The sequence below is a fragment of the Leptonotus elevatus genome, chromosome 12 (assembly GCF_054856555.1).
Source record: "Leptonotus elevatus isolate MCC_2025b chromosome 12, RoL_Lele_1.0, whole genome shotgun sequence".
Classification (NCBI taxonomy): domain Eukaryota; kingdom Metazoa; phylum Chordata; class Actinopteri; order Syngnathiformes; family Syngnathidae; genus Leptonotus; species Leptonotus elevatus.
This window is the reverse complement of record NC_141250.1, coordinates 17,460,485-17,484,615: the sequence shown is the minus strand read 5'-3', so window position 1 is coordinate 17,484,615 and position 24,131 is coordinate 17,460,485. Positions and strand designations below refer to the sequence as shown.

At 39.9% G+C, this 24,131-nt stretch overlaps 1 protein-coding gene across 1 annotated transcript in view; it reads left to right on the top strand.

The window, feature by feature from the left end:
- The first annotated feature begins 403 nt into the window (after window positions 1-403).
- The window catches only part of ubr3 (ubiquitin protein ligase E3 component n-recognin 3), a 28,265-nt gene continuing 4,537 nt past the window's right edge, over window positions 404-24,131 (top strand). The window contains exons 1-34 of the mRNA XM_086090465.1: window positions 404-886; window positions 2,122-2,261; window positions 2,451-2,603; window positions 2,742-2,882; window positions 3,145-3,185; window positions 3,656-3,722; window positions 3,787-3,917; window positions 4,003-4,231; window positions 4,319-4,498; window positions 5,434-5,567; window positions 5,677-5,763; window positions 5,848-5,913; window positions 6,437-6,526; window positions 6,636-6,764; window positions 6,848-6,900; window positions 6,979-7,112; window positions 7,539-7,624; window positions 7,715-7,856; window positions 8,228-8,324; window positions 9,437-9,578; window positions 9,748-9,852; window positions 10,427-10,597; window positions 12,100-12,545; window positions 13,339-13,427; window positions 14,579-14,728; window positions 15,295-15,428; window positions 15,660-15,770; window positions 15,951-16,151; window positions 16,244-16,380; window positions 17,314-17,399; window positions 19,788-19,893; window positions 21,020-21,120; window positions 22,570-22,694; window positions 23,861-23,965. Coding sequence (XP_085946591.1) covers window positions 453-886; window positions 2,122-2,261; window positions 2,451-2,603; window positions 2,742-2,882; window positions 3,145-3,185; window positions 3,656-3,722; window positions 3,787-3,917; window positions 4,003-4,231; window positions 4,319-4,498; window positions 5,434-5,567; window positions 5,677-5,763; window positions 5,848-5,913; window positions 6,437-6,526; window positions 6,636-6,764; window positions 6,848-6,900; window positions 6,979-7,112; window positions 7,539-7,624; window positions 7,715-7,856; window positions 8,228-8,324; window positions 9,437-9,578; window positions 9,748-9,852; window positions 10,427-10,597; window positions 12,100-12,545; window positions 13,339-13,427; window positions 14,579-14,728; window positions 15,295-15,428; window positions 15,660-15,770; window positions 15,951-16,151; window positions 16,244-16,380; window positions 17,314-17,399; window positions 19,788-19,893; window positions 21,020-21,120; window positions 22,570-22,694; window positions 23,861-23,965 — 4,743 coding nt within the window. The 5' untranslated portion in view covers window positions 404-452. The remainder of the gene's footprint in view (window positions 887-2,121; window positions 2,262-2,450; window positions 2,604-2,741; window positions 2,883-3,144; window positions 3,186-3,655; window positions 3,723-3,786; window positions 3,918-4,002; window positions 4,232-4,318; window positions 4,499-5,433; window positions 5,568-5,676; window positions 5,764-5,847; window positions 5,914-6,436; window positions 6,527-6,635; window positions 6,765-6,847; window positions 6,901-6,978; window positions 7,113-7,538; window positions 7,625-7,714; window positions 7,857-8,227; window positions 8,325-9,436; window positions 9,579-9,747; window positions 9,853-10,426; window positions 10,598-12,099; window positions 12,546-13,338; window positions 13,428-14,578; window positions 14,729-15,294; window positions 15,429-15,659; window positions 15,771-15,950; window positions 16,152-16,243; window positions 16,381-17,313; window positions 17,400-19,787; window positions 19,894-21,019; window positions 21,121-22,569; window positions 22,695-23,860; window positions 23,966-24,131) is intronic.

Here is a 24,131-nt window from a genome sequence, read left to right as displayed (position 1 = left end):
ACCTTTAAACTATAATGAAAAAGCAAAAGCTTCTATAACCTTGATAATTTAAAACAATTTAAGGATTTTGACTCAAATCATGACCCATGTTTTATTATTATTAATTATTATATTTTCAATTTCAGCTGAGTTGTTTATAAGAGGGATCAAAATTAGGCCGCCTGTCCTGTTGCCTAGAAGCATATAACATAAACACACTGATATATGCGCCTGAAGCTCGGAGGCGAGAGTCAATAAAATTAACTCCTTATGCAAATACGTACATTGTGAAAACTGCAACTTTTATTTCTATTAAGCGTGTGACAAGCGTGTGCTATTCATTCGTAGGCTGCATATCCCTTTTATATATAAAAAAAAATACGACAAACGCAAAAAACGAAAAGTATCGCGAGAACCCGCGAGAACATGGACGCAAGACAACAAAAATAAATTTGTGGACAACAAGCCAGCGAATGATGGCGGCGTCGCTGTTACGCCGGGACAAGAAAGCTACTGCCACCCACCTGAAGGCAGACTTAAAGCGGACTGACAACAGCTCTGCGGTCCGACAAATTCACGAGCTCCTGGATGACGTGCTGAATCCCGAAAAACCAGCGACGGACACCGAAGCGCTTGACTGGTGCAAATGTCTAATTGCAGGGGGCGAAGCATTCGAGGAGTTCTGCAAAACGGTCCGGTCTTATGACAACGCGACCCTGTGCGGCTTGGTATGGACGGCCAATTTCGTGGCGTACCGATGTCGGACCTGTGGAATCTCCCCTTGCATGTCACTGTGCGCCGAGTGCTTCAACAACGGAGATCATACCAGTCATGACTTCAACATGTTCCGGAGCCAGGCTGGCGGGGCCTGTGATTGTGGAGACAGTAATGTCATGCGAGAGAGTGGGTAAGCCAAGTTTGCGGCTAGCTAAGCTAAAATAGGCTATGCTAAGCTAAGCTAACCTATGCTACAGTGACAGGTGCTGTTCTGAAAGGAGCTTTTCGTTCATATTCAAATGTCGTCACCCACGTCACCAATCTTTATGTCATTTTGTGAAACACTTCATTTCCAAATGACTTCAAACCGACGTCGTCAATTTATAATTTCGCCTTTCCGGTAATTAATGGGTTCGCATTGACTCAACAACTCCCAGTATCCATCCATTATGAGCATCACTCAGTAGCTTGAGCTTGATCATGACTGTATCTTATAGTTATGTGGTTGTTTGGACATGGTCGGAGAGTTATAGCACTGATAAACCTGTTTTACTAATACCATACGTCAAATTGTGCTACTAGTGAATGGTAGAACGATGTTGCCTCATCGTAAAAGAACGATTGCATCAATTCTGCACCTGCTCTTCCCGATGAGGGAGTGCTCTCTAACAACAAACACTATAAGACAATAATTATTCGTACTTAGGATATATATATATATAAAAAATACTATTTAAAATATTTTGTTGGGCTGTTAGGCACCTGTCAAACATTTTGGAAAAATCCAACATTTTAATAATCTAAATACAACCAGGGGATCACGTAAATTTACAATACTATACATCCCTCATTTATTTAAGTTATCTCCTTGTATGTAGATTGCCAGTGGTTTATAATTACCAGCTCAAATGCTTTAAGCTACTTTAAGCAGCTTTTCTCTATGTACGTTTCTCTCAAAATATAATTACCAGGGTGCCAGATCCTTAAAAAGTTTTAGACGGTGTTGAATCCACTAATCTAAAAACAAGGTCTTAAAAATGCTAACACACATTAAGAAGGAATTACAGCTCGTAAATAGTCTCAAAATAAATTACCTTTCTTAAAAAGATAATTTACTGAATGACTTCTGATAACATGGCACATTCATGATTGCGGAACCGACAAAACAGTGATGTGGTCTTAGTTGGGAATCTTAAGAGCAGATGCTTGTCATGTATTTACTCCAGCCTCTTTGGGGACAGTGGCAGCATTGTGAAGGTGAGTGATGGTAGTTTTCATGTGCTATAAAAAAAAAAAATTCTCGAGTTGTTTGTTCATTCACTGACCAAGAGATGTCTCATTGGGTTCAAGAGAGGCAAACCTTTTTGACTGCTCTTGTATGCATCTCTTTGCTACAAAATTTTATTGCTATTATTTTTTCAACAGGTTTTGCAGACGGCATCGGTTGAGAACAGGAGAGAACATCCCGTCGATTCCCAGAGATCTTCTGTTGATGTCAGAGTTGGTTCTCCCTCGCTTTATCCTGTCTGTCATACAATATTTGAGAGATGGCTACACAGAACCAGGTGAAAACTAGTTATTAGTTATCGATAGTTAAATAAAATAAAAATACTGTATGTGACCCAGTCAACTAACGGAAGTTAAGTCTATGAGTTGGAACCCAAGCCATAATCGCTGCACTATATAATCTTATTATATTAACTGTAAATATACCGAGAGTCATAACTTGTGTTTTATTATCTTCCCTGCACTAGACAGCTCAACTGAGAGAGATCTACAAAAGGTTCTTCAGCAGCTGGAGCCTCAAATCTCCTTCTTGGAAGAGCTCACCAAAATGGGCGGAGCAATGCGGACTGTGCTAACCAAGATCTTGACCAATCAGCAAACATTCAAGGACTTGAGCATGGGTAACGACATGGCTGTTTTGTTTTTACTTTTGTTTACGTTTGCTCTTAAATTAATGGTGTAAAGCACAATTTTATTGAACACAATGTCCAAATGAAAAGCCAGCAAATTGCTATTTTCTTTTGACACTTCTGCTTCAGGCCAAGAGGATAATTTGTTCGCTAAAAAGAACTATGAAAAGTATTTGGCAGCATTGAAGAATTCTGGCCTGGTGTCTGTGGAGGAAAAGGCCCAAAGTACTGCCGATGTCGGTGCGGAAGGAGGAGCTGATGCCCTACTGGGTGAGATTTTCTTCCTGAATATGTTATTACCTTTCCCGATCACAATTCGGTTGTAGGATTTTGATTATCTAGCAGGCTGATGTTAAATTTTTCATGTCATCTCCCACAGCTCACATTAAAATCTTGAAGGTGTTCACTTTTACCTTAAAATGTTTATGACATTTCCTCAGTCACTTGCTTGGATGTAATGTTTAACGACCGCGGTGAATAACTCTTAACAGTCTTTATGAACTTGCTATGCCCAATTTACTTTCACTTTTAGGATCCGCAGCACCAGGGAGCCCAGATGAGTCGAGCAAAGAGGTTTGTATAAAACTGATACCGTTTTAAAATGTTACAATGGAACGTCTAATTCCAAACCCAATTTGTTCATGGATGCTGGGTTGATTTGGATACTAATTTTCACATTGACAATAAAATAAATCTGAAGGTCAAGCTGTTGCTATAATACAACCTTGATGAACTATACAGCCAATTTTTAACATAATAAAAAACATTCTTAGATTGAATGACCAATTAAAAAAAGGTGCATTAGACACTGGACTAACATATTGGGATGCAACTGGAGACTTGTTGCATAATCATCTTGTCATGTTCGTCCAATGAAATGAGTGTCAAATAAAGCAAGAGACAAATTTGTGCAACCAAAGCAACAGTTTTACCAAACATGAACTTTTTCGGTTCCACTGTAAAGTTCTCTCTGTCTCTCTCTCATTTTTTTTAGGCTTTTTAGCTTAAAAATGAGATTTTTGTGTCTTTTTTTTCCTTCCCAGGAGGACCAAGACGCCGGACAGTCTGTCGGCCAGAGAAAGAGGGTTAAGCTGAGTAGCAGTACAAAAGGTAATATGAAGGAAATACATCTTTTTGAACCACGCTTCATATTGTGTTTCTTTTCCTCCCTCAGACTTGTCTATTATTGAATGTTTGAAGCATAAAAGTTTTTTGGAGGAGCTCCTGTTTTGGACAATCAAATACGAGTTTCCCCAGAAGAAGGTCACCTTCTTGCTAAATATGTTGCCAGATCAAGATTACAAGGTAACTCTCAAGTAACAATTTATCATTTTATTGTTTTGCAACAATTTAACTCATGGTGTTTTTTTGTTTTTTTTCGTTTTGGCAGATCACTTTTACAAAAACATTTGTTCAGCATTATGCATTCATCATGAAAACCCTGATGAAAAGCCACGAGTCGGACACAATGTCCAACCGTATTGTCCATATCAGCGTGCAATTGTTCAGCAACGAGGAACTGGCTCGTCATGTGACCGAGGAGTGTCAGCTGCTGGACATCATGGTCACTGTTCTCCTTTACATGATGGAGAGTTGCCTTATTAAAAGTGAACTTCAGGGTGAGTGCTCGTAATAGCTCTGTAAAATAATAGCTCCGGATGTTATTACCTGACCTTCACTGGTTTGAATCATTTTCCTTTTTTCAGACGAAGAAAACAGTCGCCATGTTGTGGTGAACTGCAGTGAGGCTCTGTTGAAGAACAACACGTACTGGCCATTAGTTAGTGATTTTATCAACATCTTGTCACACCAAAGTGTCGCAAAAAAGTTCCTGGAAGACCATTCATTATTGATGCTGTGGATGAGCTTTGTGTCATTTTTCCAAGGTAAGTCCTTTTAGACCGTGAAGCAGCTGCACTTTTTTTTTCCCCCCTTTACTGTGCGGAGAAATGTGACCTCACACTTGCAATAGTCGTATAGCTTGCTTAAAGGGGGAGTCAACCCCATTTTTTTGACAATAATATGTTCTATGCAGCCCCACTGTTCTATATATACGGTATTCTGGTTTATATAGTGTTAGTGAAATATGAGATAAGCATCAAAATTCAGCCGTTTTTATCCATTTCAGGGGGCGGCCATTTTGCCACCTGCTGTCGACTGAAGATGACCTCAATGTTGCTCAGGCAACACCCAATCGCAGCTCACCTGTTTTCTGAAGCTGCACATTGATGTCATCTTCAGTTGACAGCAGGCGGCAAAATGGCCGCCCCCTGAGATGGATAAAAACGGCTGGCTTTTGCTTCATAACTCTACTACTATTCCACAAATGTAATATTAATCTAACTGTCATATTTAGACTCGTGAGGTCACATAATTGTCAAGAAATGTTTAATGTTGACTTCCACTTTAAAGATATTATCCAAAACAATTTGTTATATGTGAATACATTTTAGGGAACCAAAGAAGGATAAATATTCACTATTCGACCACTCCTGCTTGCACATATGTACCCTTAAACGCGGGTCATTTTTGTTTTGTCATAATGATTGTAGGTGAACCATGGCACATATTAGCCTGTGCCACTGAATTAGAATTGTGTTTTATGATGCTCACTTGCCATGTGTAGTCATGGCACTAAAAATAACACCCCCCCTCCTTCGCTCAGTGGGTTTGAGTGTCTTCTTGCTGGCGTTATGTTATGCGTGCTACATTGTATGCCTGTCTCCTGCTTTGAATTCTCAAATGTATGCATATAAAAATGTCATTTTTTTTCCCAAACATGTGGCTTCTGTCTAAACTTTGTAATGTTCTGCTGTGTTAGGAATGAACCTGAATAAGCGGGAATTGAATGAACATGTGGAATTTGAGTCTCAGACATACTATGCAGCTTTTGCAGCTGAGCTCGAGGCCTGCGCACAACCAATGTGGGGGCTTTTAACTCACTGCAAAGTCAAAGTAAGTTCTGCCCCTTTTTTCTCATGCTTGACTCACTCACACTTGAAACTTTACTTTTACGGCCGTATAAGGAGTTTTAACATGTTGAATTGTAATTGTGTCTTTGCAGGAGACTCAGGAGTATACGAAAACTGTGGTCCGCTACTGCTTGGAGACGCTTCAGATCTGGTTTGATGCCATCAGCTTTAATGATGAGGTAGTTTGAAGGCACAGTTCTTGAATACACAGAGATGTCTTTTTTTTTTGTCCAGGTTTGTCATGGCTTATGTTTCTCTTCTAGCCGTTGCCAAATCAAGTGACATTTCATTTGCCACTCCACCGCTATTATGCCATGTTCCTCAGTAAGGTATGTTTTAACTGCTGGGATTTCAATGCACCATACAGGTCAGCCCCACATAATTCAGAAACATATTTTAAGTAGAGCTGTCAAACGATAATTTTTTTTAAATCAGATTAATCACACCTTAGAAGTTTGCTACCTTTAACGTAACCCTCCGCTGTCAGCTAAAGGATAATCTGCGGTCAAAATTAATAGTGTGATTAATCTTCGTTAATATATGATTAGTGTGATTAATTAATTAGTTAACGCTTTAACTTTGACAGCACTAATTTTAACCAAATGTATTGTTTACTTAAGAAATGTATCTTGAGACAGATGATTGTATTTTGTGCAACCACTCGACTAAATAAAATTTCGTACCTTTTTTTTTTTTGGAGTGATCTTGTGGCATCCACACCCAATTACAGCCCCCTTTTTTTTAATTATTTGCAGATTTTTGCTCTTTGCTTCAGGGCGCTCATTACATGTCTCCTGTAAACGGCGGGTGTTCTTTTTATAATGCTATGCGTTTTATTTGAACCATTCCCAGGCTGTGAAGTGCCAAGGCCTGGACCTGGACAGCCTCCTGCCTGACCAAGAGATGCTGATGAAGATCATGGTGCATCCATTGCAAATTCAGGTATAGCACGCTTGGCTTTTTCTGAACGGTTCTGCTATTCAGGCTTCTTCTTCTGAGGCGATGACCTCAGATGATTTACAATGTTATTAACCGAAATGTTTGATTGTAGGCTAGTCTGTCGGAGATCCACAGCAACATGTGGGTCAGAAATGGCTTGCAGATAAAAGGACAAGCTATGACCTACGTGCAGTCGCACTTTTGCAACTCCATGATCGACCCTGACATCTACCTGCTCCAGGTAAGGACTAATTATTAGACATATTGCTTATAATATATGGTTGTTGTTGTTATATGTTGAATATCTTCCGCTTTGGTTTGCAGGTTTGCGCATCAAGGCTTGATCCTGACTACTTTATCTCAAGTGTTTTTGAGAGGTCAGCTCCAATTTAAGCACATTTCTGTATCTTTTATATTACATCATGCTTAGAAGAAATTGTCTTTCCCTTCCGCAGATTCAAAGTGGTCGATCTTTTAACCATGGCATCTCAGCATCAGAACGCCGTGTTAGACTCTGAACAGGAAAGACCCATGCTAGAAGGTGCTCTGACTTTCTTAGTCATACTGACAAGCCTTCGCATTCATTTAGGTAAGTGGTCCAGCGCACAGTGTCGTAGTGCTGACACTGCCACTCTCATGGTGAATAATGACCTGGTGATGGCTGATGATAAACGGAAGTGTGGTGTTTTGATGTCCATTAACAGTTTGTAGTTTTAGTTGAGGCTGGCATTGGTTAGGGTTAAGAAGTATCGTGATTAACACGCCTAAAGAGGCTTGCTTCTGTGTTTAATTTTTCCTCCTATGTAATAAAAAAAATAAAATTCCGGTTGATCACTGAAATTTAGTCAACTTGCCTGTCCATAATTTTAATGAAGATGAATCTGAGCTTAACATAAAATAGCCATAATCGTATCTAATTATCTTAGGTTTAACTATTTAGTTTTCGTGAATCCAACTCAAAAGTGCAACCATTCACGAAAGCTTCTCACATTCTGCTCCTCACTCTCACCGTCAGGGATGACGGATGATGAGATCCTTCGGGCTGAGATGGTCTCGCAGTTGTGTATGAATGATCGCACTCACAGCTCACTGTTAGACCTTGTATCCTTTCAATAAATCCAAGAGACGCCACATGAAAGCTGATAGCCTTTAATCGGTCACCAACTTCTTCCTTAAGAGTATTTCCTCCAGATTCCTGAGAATCCCAACCCAAAGAGTGGCATCATACCAGGGAGCTGTAGTTTTGAGGAGATGCTCTCTGCTGTGGCTGATTTCAAGGCACCAGTGTTTGAGCCGGGAGGTTCCATGCAGCAGGGCATGTACACACCCAAAGGTAGTTAAAGGTTGTAACATTGACCACTCGTAAAATAAACTCAGGAAGTCAGGTGATCAAATCATGTATTTGTGGAAACCTGGATTATGCTTCAAACTTCAAAGTAAAATGGTATTACCTAATTAAATTTTTGAATTCCATGAAATGGCAGAAAGAAGACATTTTGTGACAGTTTTGTTTAATGCAGAATATGTACCTTGGCTTAATAAATCGGAAACAGTTAAGCCTCATCCGACCACTTGGTGGCAGGCATGCACTACATTGCAGAAGCGGAAGTAGTTATGAAGGAAAACACACTAATGTCACTTTGGAGCAGCTGTTCCAAAGCACAACTCATCCTTCATCCTTTCTTTTTTTTTTTTTTCAAACAGCGGAAGTGTGGGAAAATGAGTTTGACCCCATCATGGTTGTTCTCCGAACTGTTTATCGACGTGACGTGCAGTCCGCAATGGACCGATATTCAGCATTGTAAGTTGAACCTTAAATTTTCCCCCAAAAAATGTTTGTTAATGTATATTTAAACTATCGTTAACATTCATGTTAAGTCTTCTCTAGCTAAACAAACACATCATGCTCTATCCAGTGTTGCCAGGTCACTTATCTCATCTGTTCATGAAGGGACATGATAAGAAAGGTCAGGCCGACTGGTGTGCTGGAGTTTCTTCCAAATAAATTGCTGTCGAGAAAAATCAATATTTCAGGCTAAATTGTAATAGAATTGAGGAAATCTCCCTCGTTTGCTCGTGGGCCTGAGACAAATGTGTCTTGTTGCACTGAAAGAAGAATCCTTGGGGTTCACCTTCCTCATGATATTGGAATGAATGGCAATACCATTACTACTGAATAGTAACTCAAGTAGTGTGTGCAATGATAGTGGGCAAGATAACCTTTGTATAATGGTTCTCCTTTGGGTGTAGATGTAATTGAAAGTACAGATGGATCACTGATAGTTAATTGTTTACCCACAATGTCGTCACCATTTTGAGGTTTTTAATGTGCCGCATGGAACTGCTGGTTGTCTCTGATATATATAGAATCATATAAAAAGAGTGAGAGACCCAGTGAAAAGCAATTTCACAAATATTGCTCTTGGATGTTTATGGGTCTACATTGTACTTTGCTGTCAATCAATGTTTCAAGTCAAGAATATAAATCGAATTATATACCATATTACTACCTTCATTGAAATATAATAGCGTTCTAGCTGAAAGCATATTCCAGTCATTTAGTTTAGTTAGTGCTGCAGATTTTGCAAAGTTGAGATTTTCCAGCGCGTTTCCGCACACAAAGCTGTCAACGGCACAATTGTATTCTCATCTCTCAGACTGTGCTTTTCTGAAGGTTTGCTGACTTCGACTGGTTTACTTGTCAACGGTTTATTTTAAATTTAAAACTGGCTTGACGTTTTTGTTGACCCGTGCAGAATTTCAGAACGTGCATTGTGTGCGTATAGATAATAGGTGTCTGTTGGCGGAGACAGTTACGAGATGGAAGACTTAAAAGATTACAATTTGCAATAATATTTGTCCCTTTTTGTCCTGTGCTCTCCTTCTTTTCCTCTGGGGCATTATGTCACTCAGTTTAAAGCAGTCTGGCATTCACACGGGCAACCCATGGCCTCCATACAAGGAGAGGACCCCCCTGCACCCGTGCTATAAAGGCCTAATCAAACTATTGCACTGCAAGACCCTTCACATTGTGATATTCACTCTGCTTTACAAGGTAAGCCCTTCAACAATGATTCCGTATGATATACTGCATCAGGAGAAACATGATACAGAAGATGTAACATTTTGAAATAGCAGATAGCATTGTGCAAACACACAAATGTTTTATATTGAAATAAGCTTAGGATATAATGTACCTTCATTTTCATCCGTTTTTGTTTTAGATATGGATGGATCATCAGAATATGTCCGAACATGTGCTGTGCATGGTGCTTTACCTAATTGAGCTGGGCTTGGACAACCAGATTCAAGACAGCAAAGAAGATGAGGTAAGATGCAGGGAAGGGAGTATTTGTTTTTTTATTTATTATAAAGAAATCTCCTTAATCGTACTTAACAGAATAGGAAATGGATAGATATTGAATGGATGGGAAATAAATAATCAATAACTGATCATTACTTTTTTTTTTATAAATTTCTTGTGGAAGTCCTAATTCCAAGAATTCATTTATCTTAATAATTGAAACTCCTAGTAACTGATCCCTAACTCCCTACTTGAAATTAAAATGATTAGAAATCTCCCGGCCTTTAAATACACAAAACAACTGTAACTGAATGCATTTACTCCAGCCTTCTGATTCTTGAATCCAATGAGCGTGCGTACACATTCAGGGGTTCACTGGCAACAAGCACTCACTCCTCAGGTGCAAACGTTTTAGTTTGAAATGGTCCAAACTAAGATAGGCCTGAAGTCATTGTGTGTAGTTTGCTACCAATGTAGTGGAAGGCTTAAATAGCCCATTCACCCTTGGTGATCAATTTCCACATGATCAATGGATTTCTTTGGTACTCAGGCATTCAGTTCTAAATATGACCCACAGAGCATTTCCACCATGTTTTCAGGAGCCTTGCATTGAGGAGCACTGTCATGACAGTTGGTTCCCCGGCACCAACCTCATCTCCAATCTGCACCACGTCATCAACTTTGTGCGAGTTCGAGTTCCCGAGACCGCACCCGAAGTGAAGCGCGAGGCTCCGCCCAGCACCAGCTCAGAAGCTTCATCCTATGGGCAGGTAAAGGACTGTTCTCGGTGGTGGAAGCACTTTGATCGCCTCGTTTTATTCATTCTATAAAAAGAGAGCGCATTCTCATCGCAATCTACTTAGGAGGCAGGTTAGGATCTCCATCTCATCATTATTGTTGTAGTTCACTGTGCTATCCTCACTTCGCAGAACTCCAGGCGTCTTTCAGCCAATTGGAGAGAGGTAGCTGCTTGTACCCTTTTGCTGATTTGAAAGCGTCTTTGCGCATTTGTTTGTCTTGCACAATTTAAAGTAGGCCTCCCTGGGTGTGCTGTGGTTTGTGTATGACGCCACGCTTCAGCAGTTCCCCGGCCTCTCAACTGCTGAAACTAATTATGTGTGTAATACAGGTTTGGGTAAACGCTTTTTAACTGCATGTCAGTGTGATTGATGTTGCCGTGTCTGGGGAATATGATGTATGTTTTTTTAACAGTGCGGCACAAGTCCTTTTGTCAGGTCAGGTCATGGCAATCCTTCAGATGGGTAGTGTGCTTCATGAATACCCCCCCCCCCCCCCTTCCCCCCGGGTAATGGCTCTGTCTGTAGCACTATCGGCAAAGCTGATAAAGAAATGTTGGCAGAATTTTTAGAATAGATATTTAATTTGACTTTTATGTGCATTGTACCTATTTGACTATGGTCATGAAGCATCCTTCTAATCCATCTACGTGCTGAGAGATGGTGATTTCGTCGGTCACTCGGGTGCAGGGGGAATAAGAAGTAGTCATTGGGGTACATTTTGTGCTGCCTGTGAAGGACATTATGTATGAGATATGGTTTAATTTTGTTCCTTATGCCATATGTCCATTAGGGCTAAACATTTAATCAAATATATAGATTGATTTGATGACGACAAAAAGTGAAAGACTGGCAGAATGTCCAAAGTTTGCAAACATTTCACCCCCGTGCAGTGTTTTGAGTGTCTAACTAATGTATCACATCAGCTCATTTACAATCACCAACACAATGTATCAATGTTAGCTAAATGAATATGGTCGACCATTGCTAGCCAAAATGCATTTTAACACCCACCGCAAATGGTCAAGTATAGACACCACACAGACTAGCTAACAGTTGGCTAGTTAAGAGCCAGCCGCTAACCAACAGTCAACTCGGCACTCCCATACAGACTCCCACGTCACTCACCAGGCCAGGCCCCACCTTTTTAAGCCACACACATTCAAAGTCACAAATATTATAGTGTCAAAGGATGGCGACCCCAAGTGGACAACAATAATCCTTGACCTTCACAAACACATTTTTTGTTTAATAATGCAAAATAAATTTGTGTTTGATTAATTGATGCGATAAGCAGTAGAATAATTGATTCTAAAAATATTTGATAAGTGCAGCCATATTGTCCATACAGCTTTTCATCGCAGGACATGCCACTAAGTACACTTAACGGCCACAATATTAGGTATTATGAGATTCGCACAAATGCTGTATTAATTTCAATTCATTAAAAAAAACATAATTTGCTGTCATCTCAGAATTTGCGTGAAGCCCAGGTGTTCAGCCTTGTAGCGGAGCGCCGAAGGAAGTTCCAGGAGATAATCAACCGCAGCAGTTCAGAGGCCAGCCTGGTCGTCAGGCCCAAGAGTTCGTCGACACGCTGGGTGCCGCCAGGTACGCCCCCGCAGCTGGTGACGGAGATCCTGGAGATACGAGAGAGCATGCTGTCCCTCCTCGTCAAACTGCACCAGAAGCTGTCGTCCAAGCAGAACTCACTGTCGGAATCCTGGCTCGACAGTATGGACGCGAGCCGTCACGCTCACGGAGATGGCATTACGGCCATCGAGCGAATCCTCACTAAGGCGGCCACGCGGAGCTGCCAAATCAAGCGTAGCATCCAAGACATTTGTGGAAAGGTTTATCCTCCTGTGCCACCCAAAAAGAACAGCCCAACGGACAAGAAAGCCATGGATAAAGAAGAAAGGTAACACACAGTTTGCTTCCATTGCTAAAATAGATTTTCATTAATGCCATTTGGTATTTATTGAACACTGCACTTTATCTGGCTTCACTTTGAGCTCCCCAAAGCGAGGCACTATTTGAGACTATAATCAAGATCCGGAATTGGCTTTGCAGCAGTTATGTACTGTGAAGGAAAAAAATTATTCAGGTCCATTAAATATTATCTAGTTTTGTCAAGCCACTTGATAATCTTTAATAGTGAAATATGCACCTTATCTTTGCTATATCAACACTGAAAATACATTATACAGAATTCCCAACTTTGCCAAACTAAGATTAAGATTCAGTGGGTTAGCTTGGTTGTCATTCCACAAGTAAAATATATACACTCTCCATTTAACATGGCCTAGAGTTGTTGTTGCTGTTGTTGTTTTTTCCCAACGACAACCGTCAGGTAGCAGTGTGTTAATCCCAAAGTGTAATGAGGAGCCACTCATTAAGCCATCAGTGAAAGTGATTGAGCTGTCAGTGTTTTTAAGTCCCCAAATTAGAGACGTAATTTAAAGTAAGCATCTGAGTTTATAGTGTGGATCTTAATCATTCTTAACTCAACTTTATTTGTAGAACACTTTAAAAACAACCACGGCTCGCAATGAGGTGCTCTACTGTAGGACACATTAGTTTGTCACCCTTTCCAATTTTTTTGTCCTCAAGTGTCAATTTAATAATGTGAGAAATTATAATGTATTAGTTATTTTGCCCATAGGAGCAGTATATTAGTTAAATTACATTACCTTCCCTGCTCTAACTTCCAGGCGCCAAAGGGCTCGAGAGAGGCAACAGAAGCTGCTTGCTGAATTTGCCTCCAGACAGAAGAGTTTCATGGAAACGGCTATGGATGTCGGTAAGGATAATTCCTACTAGTGCTGATCCCCCCCCCCCTTTTTTTTTTTAATGGTGTGTACAAGACCTTAATAAATCATTCAACACAAATGGCAAACCCGGGCAAGGTGATGCGAGGTGAGCTTGTGGCGACTACTAGCCTGTTAGAAGAAAATGGAGAAGTGAGTTCTCTTGTGGGAGGCCACTGGTGGAGGGCACAGGGGATCTTTGTGCTAATAGTGGGCTGGACGCACAGGCCCCCTCTGACACAGTATGGTTAGCGAATGAAGAATGACTGCTGTGGCCAGACAGGGACTATTGTCACCTCTGTGTACACACGTCCTGCTGAGCTGGGACTTTTATTTGAAGCCCACTATGCTGCGTTTGCATCCTTGCACCAACGTATCATCGAAATTTGATGAGATGGAGTTCATACAAAGTCCAAAATTCATGCAAAAATAATTTTTGCATGAATTATTGTATTAGTAATTAGTATTAACTATATTTAACCACAAAACCCGTTTTCCCGCTCATGTTTCCCTGTTTAGTTTTAGATGACCTTTTTAAATCTAATCTGAATACATTGAGACAAACGATACCAATGTTCAGTTGCTATACAAGACTCTCCACTCTACAGAACCAGACATGTCTAGTAAATTCCATTAACTACACAAGCACTTTCAACAAGCTTCGGATAGAGACGTATCCAATCTATTGCATGAACAACACTTGTACACTCTCGAGGTACGCAGCCTTGATGCTGAAAAATACAATTTGTGTTACCTTGTCATTTCACCTTCAGTGTTTGTGCACAAGCACTCAGGCAGCCTCAGGCAAAAGCTGCCACAGTGACCTTTTTGAGACATAAATCAACACAAGGTGACATTTATGCTCAACATTTACTGGTAAACACAGTTCTTAACATTTAAACTCATTTAGATAATCGAATGTCCAGTCAGGTAAAATATGTGTATAATTAACTAGTCATTTGTTGCATCAGTGGGCTATGCAGTGAGTGGGGAAAAGGTAAAGATTAAGTACACATCAGGTACATTGAGATCCAATACAATAGGTGTAGAACAAATATAAAGTTTTATAATGCTGAGTTTTTATCAGCAAAAAAACTTCTTGTTGGATGGCGTCAAGTTCTTTGAATCAATATGTTTGTGCCAGAATCGCCAGAAACAGATGCAGCCATGGACCTTGGAGCGTCCGAGATGATGGAGTCAGAAGTTCTATACGACTGTGTGATCTGCGGACAGAGCGGGCCCTCCACCGAGGACAGACCTACTGGCCTCGTTGTTCTCCTGCAGGCCTCATCGGGTACTGCTGCATCATTTTTTTCACAACACATTTGGAACCACAGGGATTTGCATTGTTCTAGCTTATGCTTAGTTAAGTACAGTAGCGTATTCATCCACTTACATAGTAAGGCTTCTCACAATATGGGAAAAAATGACCCACGCTAATACTAATATTATTTTTAATACGTTATAAAATTGTAGTATTGCAGTATTGATGACTCGAATGAGAGAAATTTACAAGTCACAATAAATGACACCATTTACATATCAATACATTACTGCACTTGTATAACGAGCTACAGTAAGGTCACATAAATATTGGGAATTTGGGACATCAACACATTTGAAATGAAACAAACAAGATGCACTTTCACTGCAGACTGATTTTGCTGCTGTTGCTTGAACATTACAAGTTATGATGTCAAAATAATTTGAATAAGAGTTGGCTGAAAGCTATGTAATTTTTTTTTAATTTCCTAAGCTCATTCATTTTAAAGCATCTATCGTATTTAAATTTGAAAAAGTTAAAATACATACAGTCTACCAGTATAAATGGCAGTAAACATTTTTAAACATGTCTTTTAGTGCTTGGACATCGCTGCAAGAGCATAGAGGCAAAGAATCTCCCGACCAGTGATGAGGAACACATTTATTCTGCTGACACGTGTGCTGTGGCTCATGACGTCCGACTCACCCTCTTGCAGCGGTTCTTCAAGGATGTGGGTGACTCGGAAAAGCAGCATTAACTTTACTCAGGAAGAAATTGTGTAAAAAGCACTTGGAATGCTTTTAGGCATCTGGATTTCCTTTTACAAATAACAGCTCAATTTAGAGCATGCATTAGTCTTTTTATTTGTATTTTCATGGAGTTAACAAGAGGACTTCAGTCCATAGGGTTGATGAAGCAAAGCTACATATCGATGTGATCTTTTTCCCTTTCAACGCTGCAGAGCTCCTGTCTGCAGTCTGTGTCAATAGGTTGGGACGGGGGCGTCTACGTGCAGACCTGCGGACACACTTTGCATATAGATTGCCATAAGTCATACATGGAGTCTCTGAGGGTAACGTGAAAATGCTTGTCCTCTTAATGTCGATTTGTCAAGCTGATGGATGGAAATAGAATCAATAATTGTCGATTTGTAATAAGCATCATGAATCAAATTATCGAACGCAGATTATTAGCCATGGGTTTTAATGAACAACCTGCTTTCTTTCTTCTTCTTTTTTTTTTTCCTTTTTAGAATGACCAAGTCCTGCAGGGATTCTCCGTTGACAAGGGTGAATTTACTTGCCCGCTATGTCGACAGTTTGCCAACAGTGTCCTTCCCTGTCGACCCGGACGAGGCTCTGAGGCTGGTGCATGGCACGCTCCCGCAAACAAGAAGACCAGTCTGCTAATAAAGGAAGTAGAAGCTCTTCAGGACAATCTAGGCCTTTTCCCAGTAAGTAATTTGTGACTACGTGGTTGACCTCCAGCAGCTTAATCGTGCCTATGCATGAAAGAGAGTTGTTTTTATTTTTATTTTTTTTTTAGACGGAGTCCAACTTGAGTAAAGAGATGGAGTTGGTCATCAAAGACATTAAAAACACCACCCAGAAGAAGTACATGGATTATGGCAAGAACCCTGGCTCCCCTGACAATGATTTCCTTTTCATGTACTCCTTGGCAAGGTAAGAGTCTTGAACTCTGGACTTCTGTGACCTACTCTGAATGGGCATAATTATTTGTACGGCTGGCCATTGCATCCACAGGAATGATCCATTTAACGGCCACTACATTAGGTACAGCTTCACACCAAAACCTTATCATCTGTACAAAGTTACTGACCACTAAAACCATTTGCTCACCTAATGCTGTGGTTCCCTCGGCCCTTCACCCTGAACACAACAATGCGTATGGGTGCCTGTTGGCTTCTCTGAAGTTCAATGAACAGCGCAAATTGCCTGAAGAGTGGAAAATTCCTCTGTCACAGGAGCACTCTTATCAGTAAAAGCCAGATGGAGCTTTGTTGTGGCTGCATTATCTATCTGAAATTGCTTTTTCCCCCCCTCACTCCCAGGAAACTCAAGAATTGGCCCCCACTTTGCTAGCCATTAGAAATGGCTTGTGCGAGACATGCACAGATCACTGTTATTTTTGGAGCACCAATCAGTGTTAAGCATCTATGTACTGTTAAAGATCGAGTTGAGCCTTTTCACCGTTTGGTTACTGGTGGGAGTTCAGCATTAATGCTGCTCAAGCGACAATTTTCATGTAGGTCAACAATGTCGGTGCAGGTGATTGATTATCGTAGACTTAAGAGTAAAAACTGCATTAAATGGCAACATGACTTGCCAGCATTTTCCATACCAAAAATACATTGCAGTTCAGGAGTCATTTTCCCTTTTAATGTGATATGTAAAAAATGTCAAATGCAAATTGATGCCCCCCCCCCCCCAAAAAAAAAGTGTTTTCTCGCTACGTGTCTTAATTTGTGTCTGTGGCAAAAGGATGATGAATGATGTAATGTATGCAACCTGCTTCTTGGAATGAGTTATGTATTTGTTAACATGTGTAATAAATACATAAATAAGTCCTATCCTCATCTGATTGTGCCTCCGCAGGACCAACCTGGAATTAGAACTTGTGCACCGAGGAGGCAACCTCTGTTGCGGTGGTGCCAGTGCCGCCGCCAAGCGCTCATGTCTCAGTAAGCTCACACACTCTTATGATACTTCTGTTTGACAAAAGTTACATGGATGAGGATTGAGGAAGATTTACATTTAAGTCCCCATTTAAAAATAAAAAATAAAAATAAAAATGTTGGAACATGTATAGAATTGTACATTCCTAAATATCTTTAGATCTAAATTACTTGATACTGACTAATGACTTTTACTTAGTGTACTTACTGTTTGGCTAAATCAGAGGATGGTCAAGTCAAAAAAGAACAATTTACTGGGGTAATAGAAAACAATGTGAATTAAAGCTGGTATAAATGAGAAGCTTCAGAATTATTGGCATGTCATGTGACTTCATATTACGTCGGGCAAAAAAGTGATCGGACGAACATGTGCAATATGAATTCATATTTATAACGGAACGTATGGTGTTCCACAGGGCTTAATTCTGGGGCCACTTCTGTTTTCATTATTATTATTATTTTTTTTAAGAGCTCAGTATTGTTCATTCGGAAATGTCATCATCATTGCTCTTTTTTTTTTTTTTTTTTTTTTTTTAATATATATATATATATATATATATATATATATATATATATATTTTTTTTTTTTGTGTGTGTGTGTGTGTGGGTGAGTATGTGTATGTGCGTGCGTGCGTGTATTTGTTAGCTCACCAGAAAACCTATTAGAAAAAATCTCATACCGTTCACCTAAGCCGAACACCAGGAGGTTTTCATTTTATCTGCTGCCACTGGGTTCCGAAAATAAATAAATAAATAACTGCGTTTTTTTGTTGTTTTTTTTCCAAGTGCTTTATAAATATAATTGTAAACCCTATACGTTTGTCTTGAATTTGAAAAACACATTTTATTTTTCAGGAAAGAAGGGTTTGGTGAATGCACACAGGACCACTGCCTTTGGTTATCTAAAGCTCAACTGCTTTATCAAATGGTCATTAATTATTAGCCTAATCATTTTAAATCTAGTAAAGTGCAAAATTCCATGACTGTACAATTCCCCACTGGCATCTGCCCCGTAACATATTGTCAGATTGTGAGATCCAACTCCTCCATCGTGTCGTTCCTGAGCCATAAAAAGACAAAAAGAAACAAAAGAGCCATTAACAATGGCAGTCAAGGATAGATGCTATCCTAGCTGATGGCCCAGGTGTCATGGTTGACAAGGGCATATAATGGAAAAGCTAGAAGTGATCTTGGCTGAATCTTAAAAAGCAAAGCTATCACTTCAAACATACATAGTCATGACTTTAAATCTCAAAGCTCAATCAATTGTGAATGTACGCGCAGATAAACGAGTGGACGTTGCAGGTGATGCGGGCAGATGAAAACCTGCTTCACACACTATTTTTAGTTTGGAAATTAACCTGTCAAAGTTGAGGCTGCTGCAGACAAATGGCCTGTCATCCCTGAATGGCTGCAAGGAGGTTCATAGCGGAGCTGCCTGAGCTACATTTACCAAGCAGCCATGCCCACTGACAAATTCGCTCAGTTGCTACGCGTTAGTGTTCACTATTCTTCATGGCACTGATTTGCAAGTAAACGGCTGAGATGTTCCAACGCTGCCTTGTAAACTTGTTTCCAGTGTATCAATTGCAGATCATTTTTAAAGGCTGCAGAAATGTCTGAAAATGTCTGGTTAAACTGTCCTGTTGAGCCAGATAGTGAACCTCCAGTTACGCCCGACGTTGCATCAAAGTGATGATGCAACATTGTAAAAGATCCTGGTGCACTTTTTACATTTTTTTAAAAATTATATCCTGACCAGGAATTAACAATAATGCTTGTCTGTTTTGTTTTACTTCTTCCTGCTAAATTGATGTAATTTTGACAGCTTACTTGACAAGCAAGGCATGATTCTCTTTTGTTGTATTTTTTTTTTTATCTGAAGAATGATGAGTCCTTTTGATTTAATGCAAGAAAAAACAATAGTCATTCACCTATTTTGAGTGTCATTTTTAATTCTTAACGAGATTTCTTTAGTTGTGCCTAAATGCTCCTGTGGGGGGCAGTGTTGCTCCAAGTATTGGCGCTTTCCTATTGCAGAACCTTTTCTGCAGTCTAGTCGCATACATTCCAGTAAAACACGTTTAAAAAAAGATTAGCATAGATGGGTGGTTGTCTGTTTGTGTTGCCCGTAGGCCAATGGTTGCGCACCTGCTGAATTATTTGATAAAACTCCAAATAATGGAATTGTACCTTCCCCCCACCATTGTTAGTTCAATTTACTTGGTTCACAGTGACAAATTAGGCTCGCTGTTATTTGTTATTAGTGCCATCCAGTTATTCTAATCCATCTGAACAGATGTTACTAGTGCATATAGGATTTTTTTTTTAATTAATTAATTGATTTGTTGGTAAAATAACACTGTTTCTTTCTTCTCTTTTTTTCTACTTCAGATCAGCTGTTTCATGTTTTGGCCATGCACATGCGTCTGTACAGCATTGATTCAGCCTACAACCCCTGGATGAAGCTGACTCAACTCACACAAAGCAGAGAGACAGAGTGAGCAATGTTCTTTTCTAGAGCACTCTGACATCACATCTTAAATAAATAAATAAATCACCCCCTCTTTCCAACCTTCCTGCATTGCTCCCTGACGTTATCAAGCAATCAAAGGACCTTTCTTAAAACACCAGCACTCCTGCCCCACAACAGATTTTCCGTCGCACAAAGAGGAGCTAAATGCAGAAAATGGACCATGTACGGTTTCCATAGTTACCGATAATTGCTACATCTGGCAAATTACCGGGCACTCCACAGAGAGCGAAACGACCCCCCGTCTTAATTCACTGCACTGCGTGTTTGCCACCAGCACAGCACTCCAGGCCCCAATTGTGCACCGAGCTCTAGAATGCATTCAGCAAAATACACAAGACACTGCCTTGCTATTTTTCCTGTCTTTAGTCACAGGTGTGCCACAGTGCATTATCATGTCCTCAAAAGATGTAGCCGTACTAAACAGTAAAGAGAGCTGCTCCTCCCTGCCGGTGCTTTTACTCTTGTTATGCTAAAAGTGCTCACAGGCGTGCTGTATTCTCACAGGAGCCATTTGCTGTTTAAAAATACTTTGTCAAGGTTTTGGGAGCGAGCTGTGTCATTGACACCCCGAGGCTGTCAAGATGAACCAGTCTTGCTAAATAGGACACAGAGAGAAGAGAGAGAGAGGTTTTACATAGATGCATTTCAGCCTTTTTTTTTTTTTTTAATTAGGACAGTAGGAGAGGAATGACTTAAAAAAAACAAAAAAACAAGCACGACACATACTGTGCGCTTTTATCATAGCAGGGTTGAGCGCTCCATCCATAAAGGCTTTCCGTCAATGCACTGGAATTAACCGCTGAGTGCTTTGGTAATGGAGGCTTAAGTGCAGTCCCCCTCATTTAAAACTCCTGAGGCACTCTCAAGAGTGCACAGTTTTAATTGTCAACAGAAAAGAAGACAGTTAATTGGAAATGGCACATAAGAAAACTGTACAAGGGATGCATTAGGCAAACACTTTAATTTGATGACATGTTTTGGTCAAGATAAATATTCAAACAGACCTTAGATCTCACACATCTTTTAAGATGATAAAAAAAGAAACGTGACCAAACGGGATCAGTTTAAAGAGATCTTTTTTGTTTTGCAGTGGTTTGGATGAAGACAGACCTGAAGTACCCATGCTATTTCGAGACGTCCCATCCCTGTTGATTATTTTTGTGCTCACCATGCCGCAGCCTCTCCGAAAAGGTACAGTTCATGATTCATCAATTTGCAACAATAATATTAATATTTAATATTTACTGGGAATCGGGGCTGAGAAACACTCCATGAGTAATTGATATCCACCCAAAAACATTTGCGATTGCCCATAGATCCCACAAGATGGCGCCAAAGCACTTTGTTTTTATTCAACAAGGCCCTGCCTGACTAAATGAAGCACCTTACCTCAGTTCAACATAGTTGCTTGACACTAAAATGCCACCAGATGCCAAAGCAACATTTTTATGTTAGATAAGGATAAGACCGTTTTTTTCTGGACCGATATCAATTATTTGTAGTCAAGGAGGAAGATGACCTATAGTTGGAGCCGATATTTATTCAGGAAAAAGATAAGCGTAAAAAAAATAAAAATACAAACCCCAACTCTTACTTTCCTTTAAGGCATATGTTTATTGAACAACTTTTAAGAGTTAAAAAATATTGGCGGTTTTTTTCTTCTTTCTTTTAAAATTCTACCAAAAATTTCAGGGAACTCCAAGGGCCGTTAGTAAGTAAGTAGCGTGCTATTGTTTTCCATAGTAAATAAAGTTTTCCAAAATTTCTGAAATGTTAAATTTGTATATATCTTGGTGGTAATTTCAAACAAAAACAGAAGGTGCATAGAGCTCCCAGGGTCAGCATAATCTCTTATAAAGTTAACAGGAAATGTACTTACCTAAAGTTAACAGGTTTAAATTCATCCATTATCGGCTGCTTGATTCTCCAAAAAGACAGATGCCGATATTCAAAGATTCAAAATGCTGACTAATGGCGCCGATAGTCTTTCCCTAATATTTTGACAATGCTTTGGCCTGAGCGCAAAAATGGCATATACAGTACCGGTAGCTGAGTGTTTCAACCAATAATGAAGGGTGAAAAAATATTTAAGCTGTTTTAGTAATTGTTATTAACATCACCTTTTGTGATACAGCAACAATAAACTGATCATATTTTAGCCACAGAACAGTGTGTCACATTTTGTCTCCTGAAGAGCCACCAATTCCAAAAAACCCAGACACGAGTACAGAATTCAGCCCTTCGCGTCTGATTCCGCAGCTCCTTGGCGTGTCCTTCTTCTCAAGCTTGTCGCAGTATCTCCTCCATCGCCCACCTAAAGAGCTCGCTGACAAGCTGCAGTCATGTTTAATGACTCATTTCATTACTGCCTCAATTTGATTGACCGCTTTCAAGGACGAGCGGGACTCTCGGTACATAGAAATTGGAGATGCATCGGAATGAAAGTTACAATTATTCATGTGTAAAATCGCAGTTCGGATATGCAAAATCCACCGCGATGAGCTAGTAAGCAAACCAAATGCATAATAATGGGATCGCAATCTATTTTTTGGTCATATTTATTATACATGAGTGCCATTATAAGTCGTGTCTCGTATCACCTTTACTTGTTATATTTGACTGTCCACGTCTCCGCTGTAGAGCACTTCACCTGTGTGGTGAAAATGCTGTACAACCTGCAGTTCATCCAGGCTCTGGCTGCACTCTCAACCAAGCTGAGGCCGGAAGAAAGGCAGGCCTGGAGTTCATCTGGGGCAATCAAAAAGGTAAAAGGCACAAGCCGAAGATGATCCTTTTTGTCTTTGTGCTCCCCCGTGTGGTTCTCAGGAACCGCCTTTCAATCTCTGTAAATCATTGTTTATATGACTTGCTGTTGAGACGAATGAAGCCCTTTCTCATTTTATTTTTTTTAATGTGGTTTCCACATGCGACGATATCGATCTTCATTATCTTGAACGGTGTGACTGCTGGAGAGGGTTGCATTAATTGGCTATTTGTCTTCACCCAATTAAATCTGAATTAGCGGGCGGCTAACTTGAATGTCAAAAGACAAATCGCTGAACCCCGCCCCTGTAGCGTGTTTATTCTATCTATAATGATCGTTCTGCTAAACAATCATGAATACAGACATTAGCGTGCCTCTTTTAGGATTTTGAAGCCATGTAAATGTGTTGATAATGCGATTTTAAGAAGACTCTGACTGGTGGTTGGATTAAATATAAATCTTTGGCAAAGGACAGCGGATGCGATAAGACGGCTGTTTTATATTCTTCTGCCTTCCGCGTGATGAATGCTCGCAGCGCTTGCTTCGTACAACCCGCCCGCCCAGCAATGTGATTTTTATTTCAAAACACACGCATTATTGACCTTCTGTATATATATCTGTTAATCGTATGTAGTACATTCTTCTGACTTCATTTGCGTACCTTTATTGAGCTACATTATGCCGTTCACTTTCAGTGTAATGTAATGCAACTGTGCACCACTGGAAAAAAATAATAATAATTGTATTAGAACTCATTAGATGTGCCTGGTGTACCTCCAAATGGATTGTTATAGTGGATGTAAGGATAGCGTGAATTTTTATTTTGTTCCGGGTTACGCCTCATTAGGTGTGAAAACCTTTAAGGCTATCCATGCAAGTGCTGTCCAGATCTATCACAGTATGATGACTCACTCGCCTATTGAAGGAGTCGTTTGAGAAACAGATTGAGTAGACGGTGCCATTATCACATCTTATTTCTTGATTTAGTCCAACATTAATTTCAAGTTTTGTCTATTCCTATAGAAGATTTTTGTCTTTATTTTCCTTTAATCAGGAATTCGTCTTATTTTGTAGATTAAATGAAGACGATTGATTATTTCTTGCAAGCAGTAGAAACTGTGTGTTGATAAGATCTCAGTTGATGGATGTTTTTGTTTTGATTTTTAGACCCGCGCAAACGCTGAGACGTCTTTTGAAGCACTGCTCGGTCACGTTATCAGCGAGTTGTCCAAAAGCAACCATCTCTATGCGGTCAACATGGAAGATATAATGGTGAGTTACTAAACACTTTATGCAGCACCCTTGTTTTTCTCTCCTCATTCCCCCAAACAATAAATTTCAGTTTATACAAAGACAGTGATTCAACTAATACCTCACTAGAAGATATTTATCACGTTATTATCACCAAGCTGTTGGCTGGTTATTGATCGACTGCTGC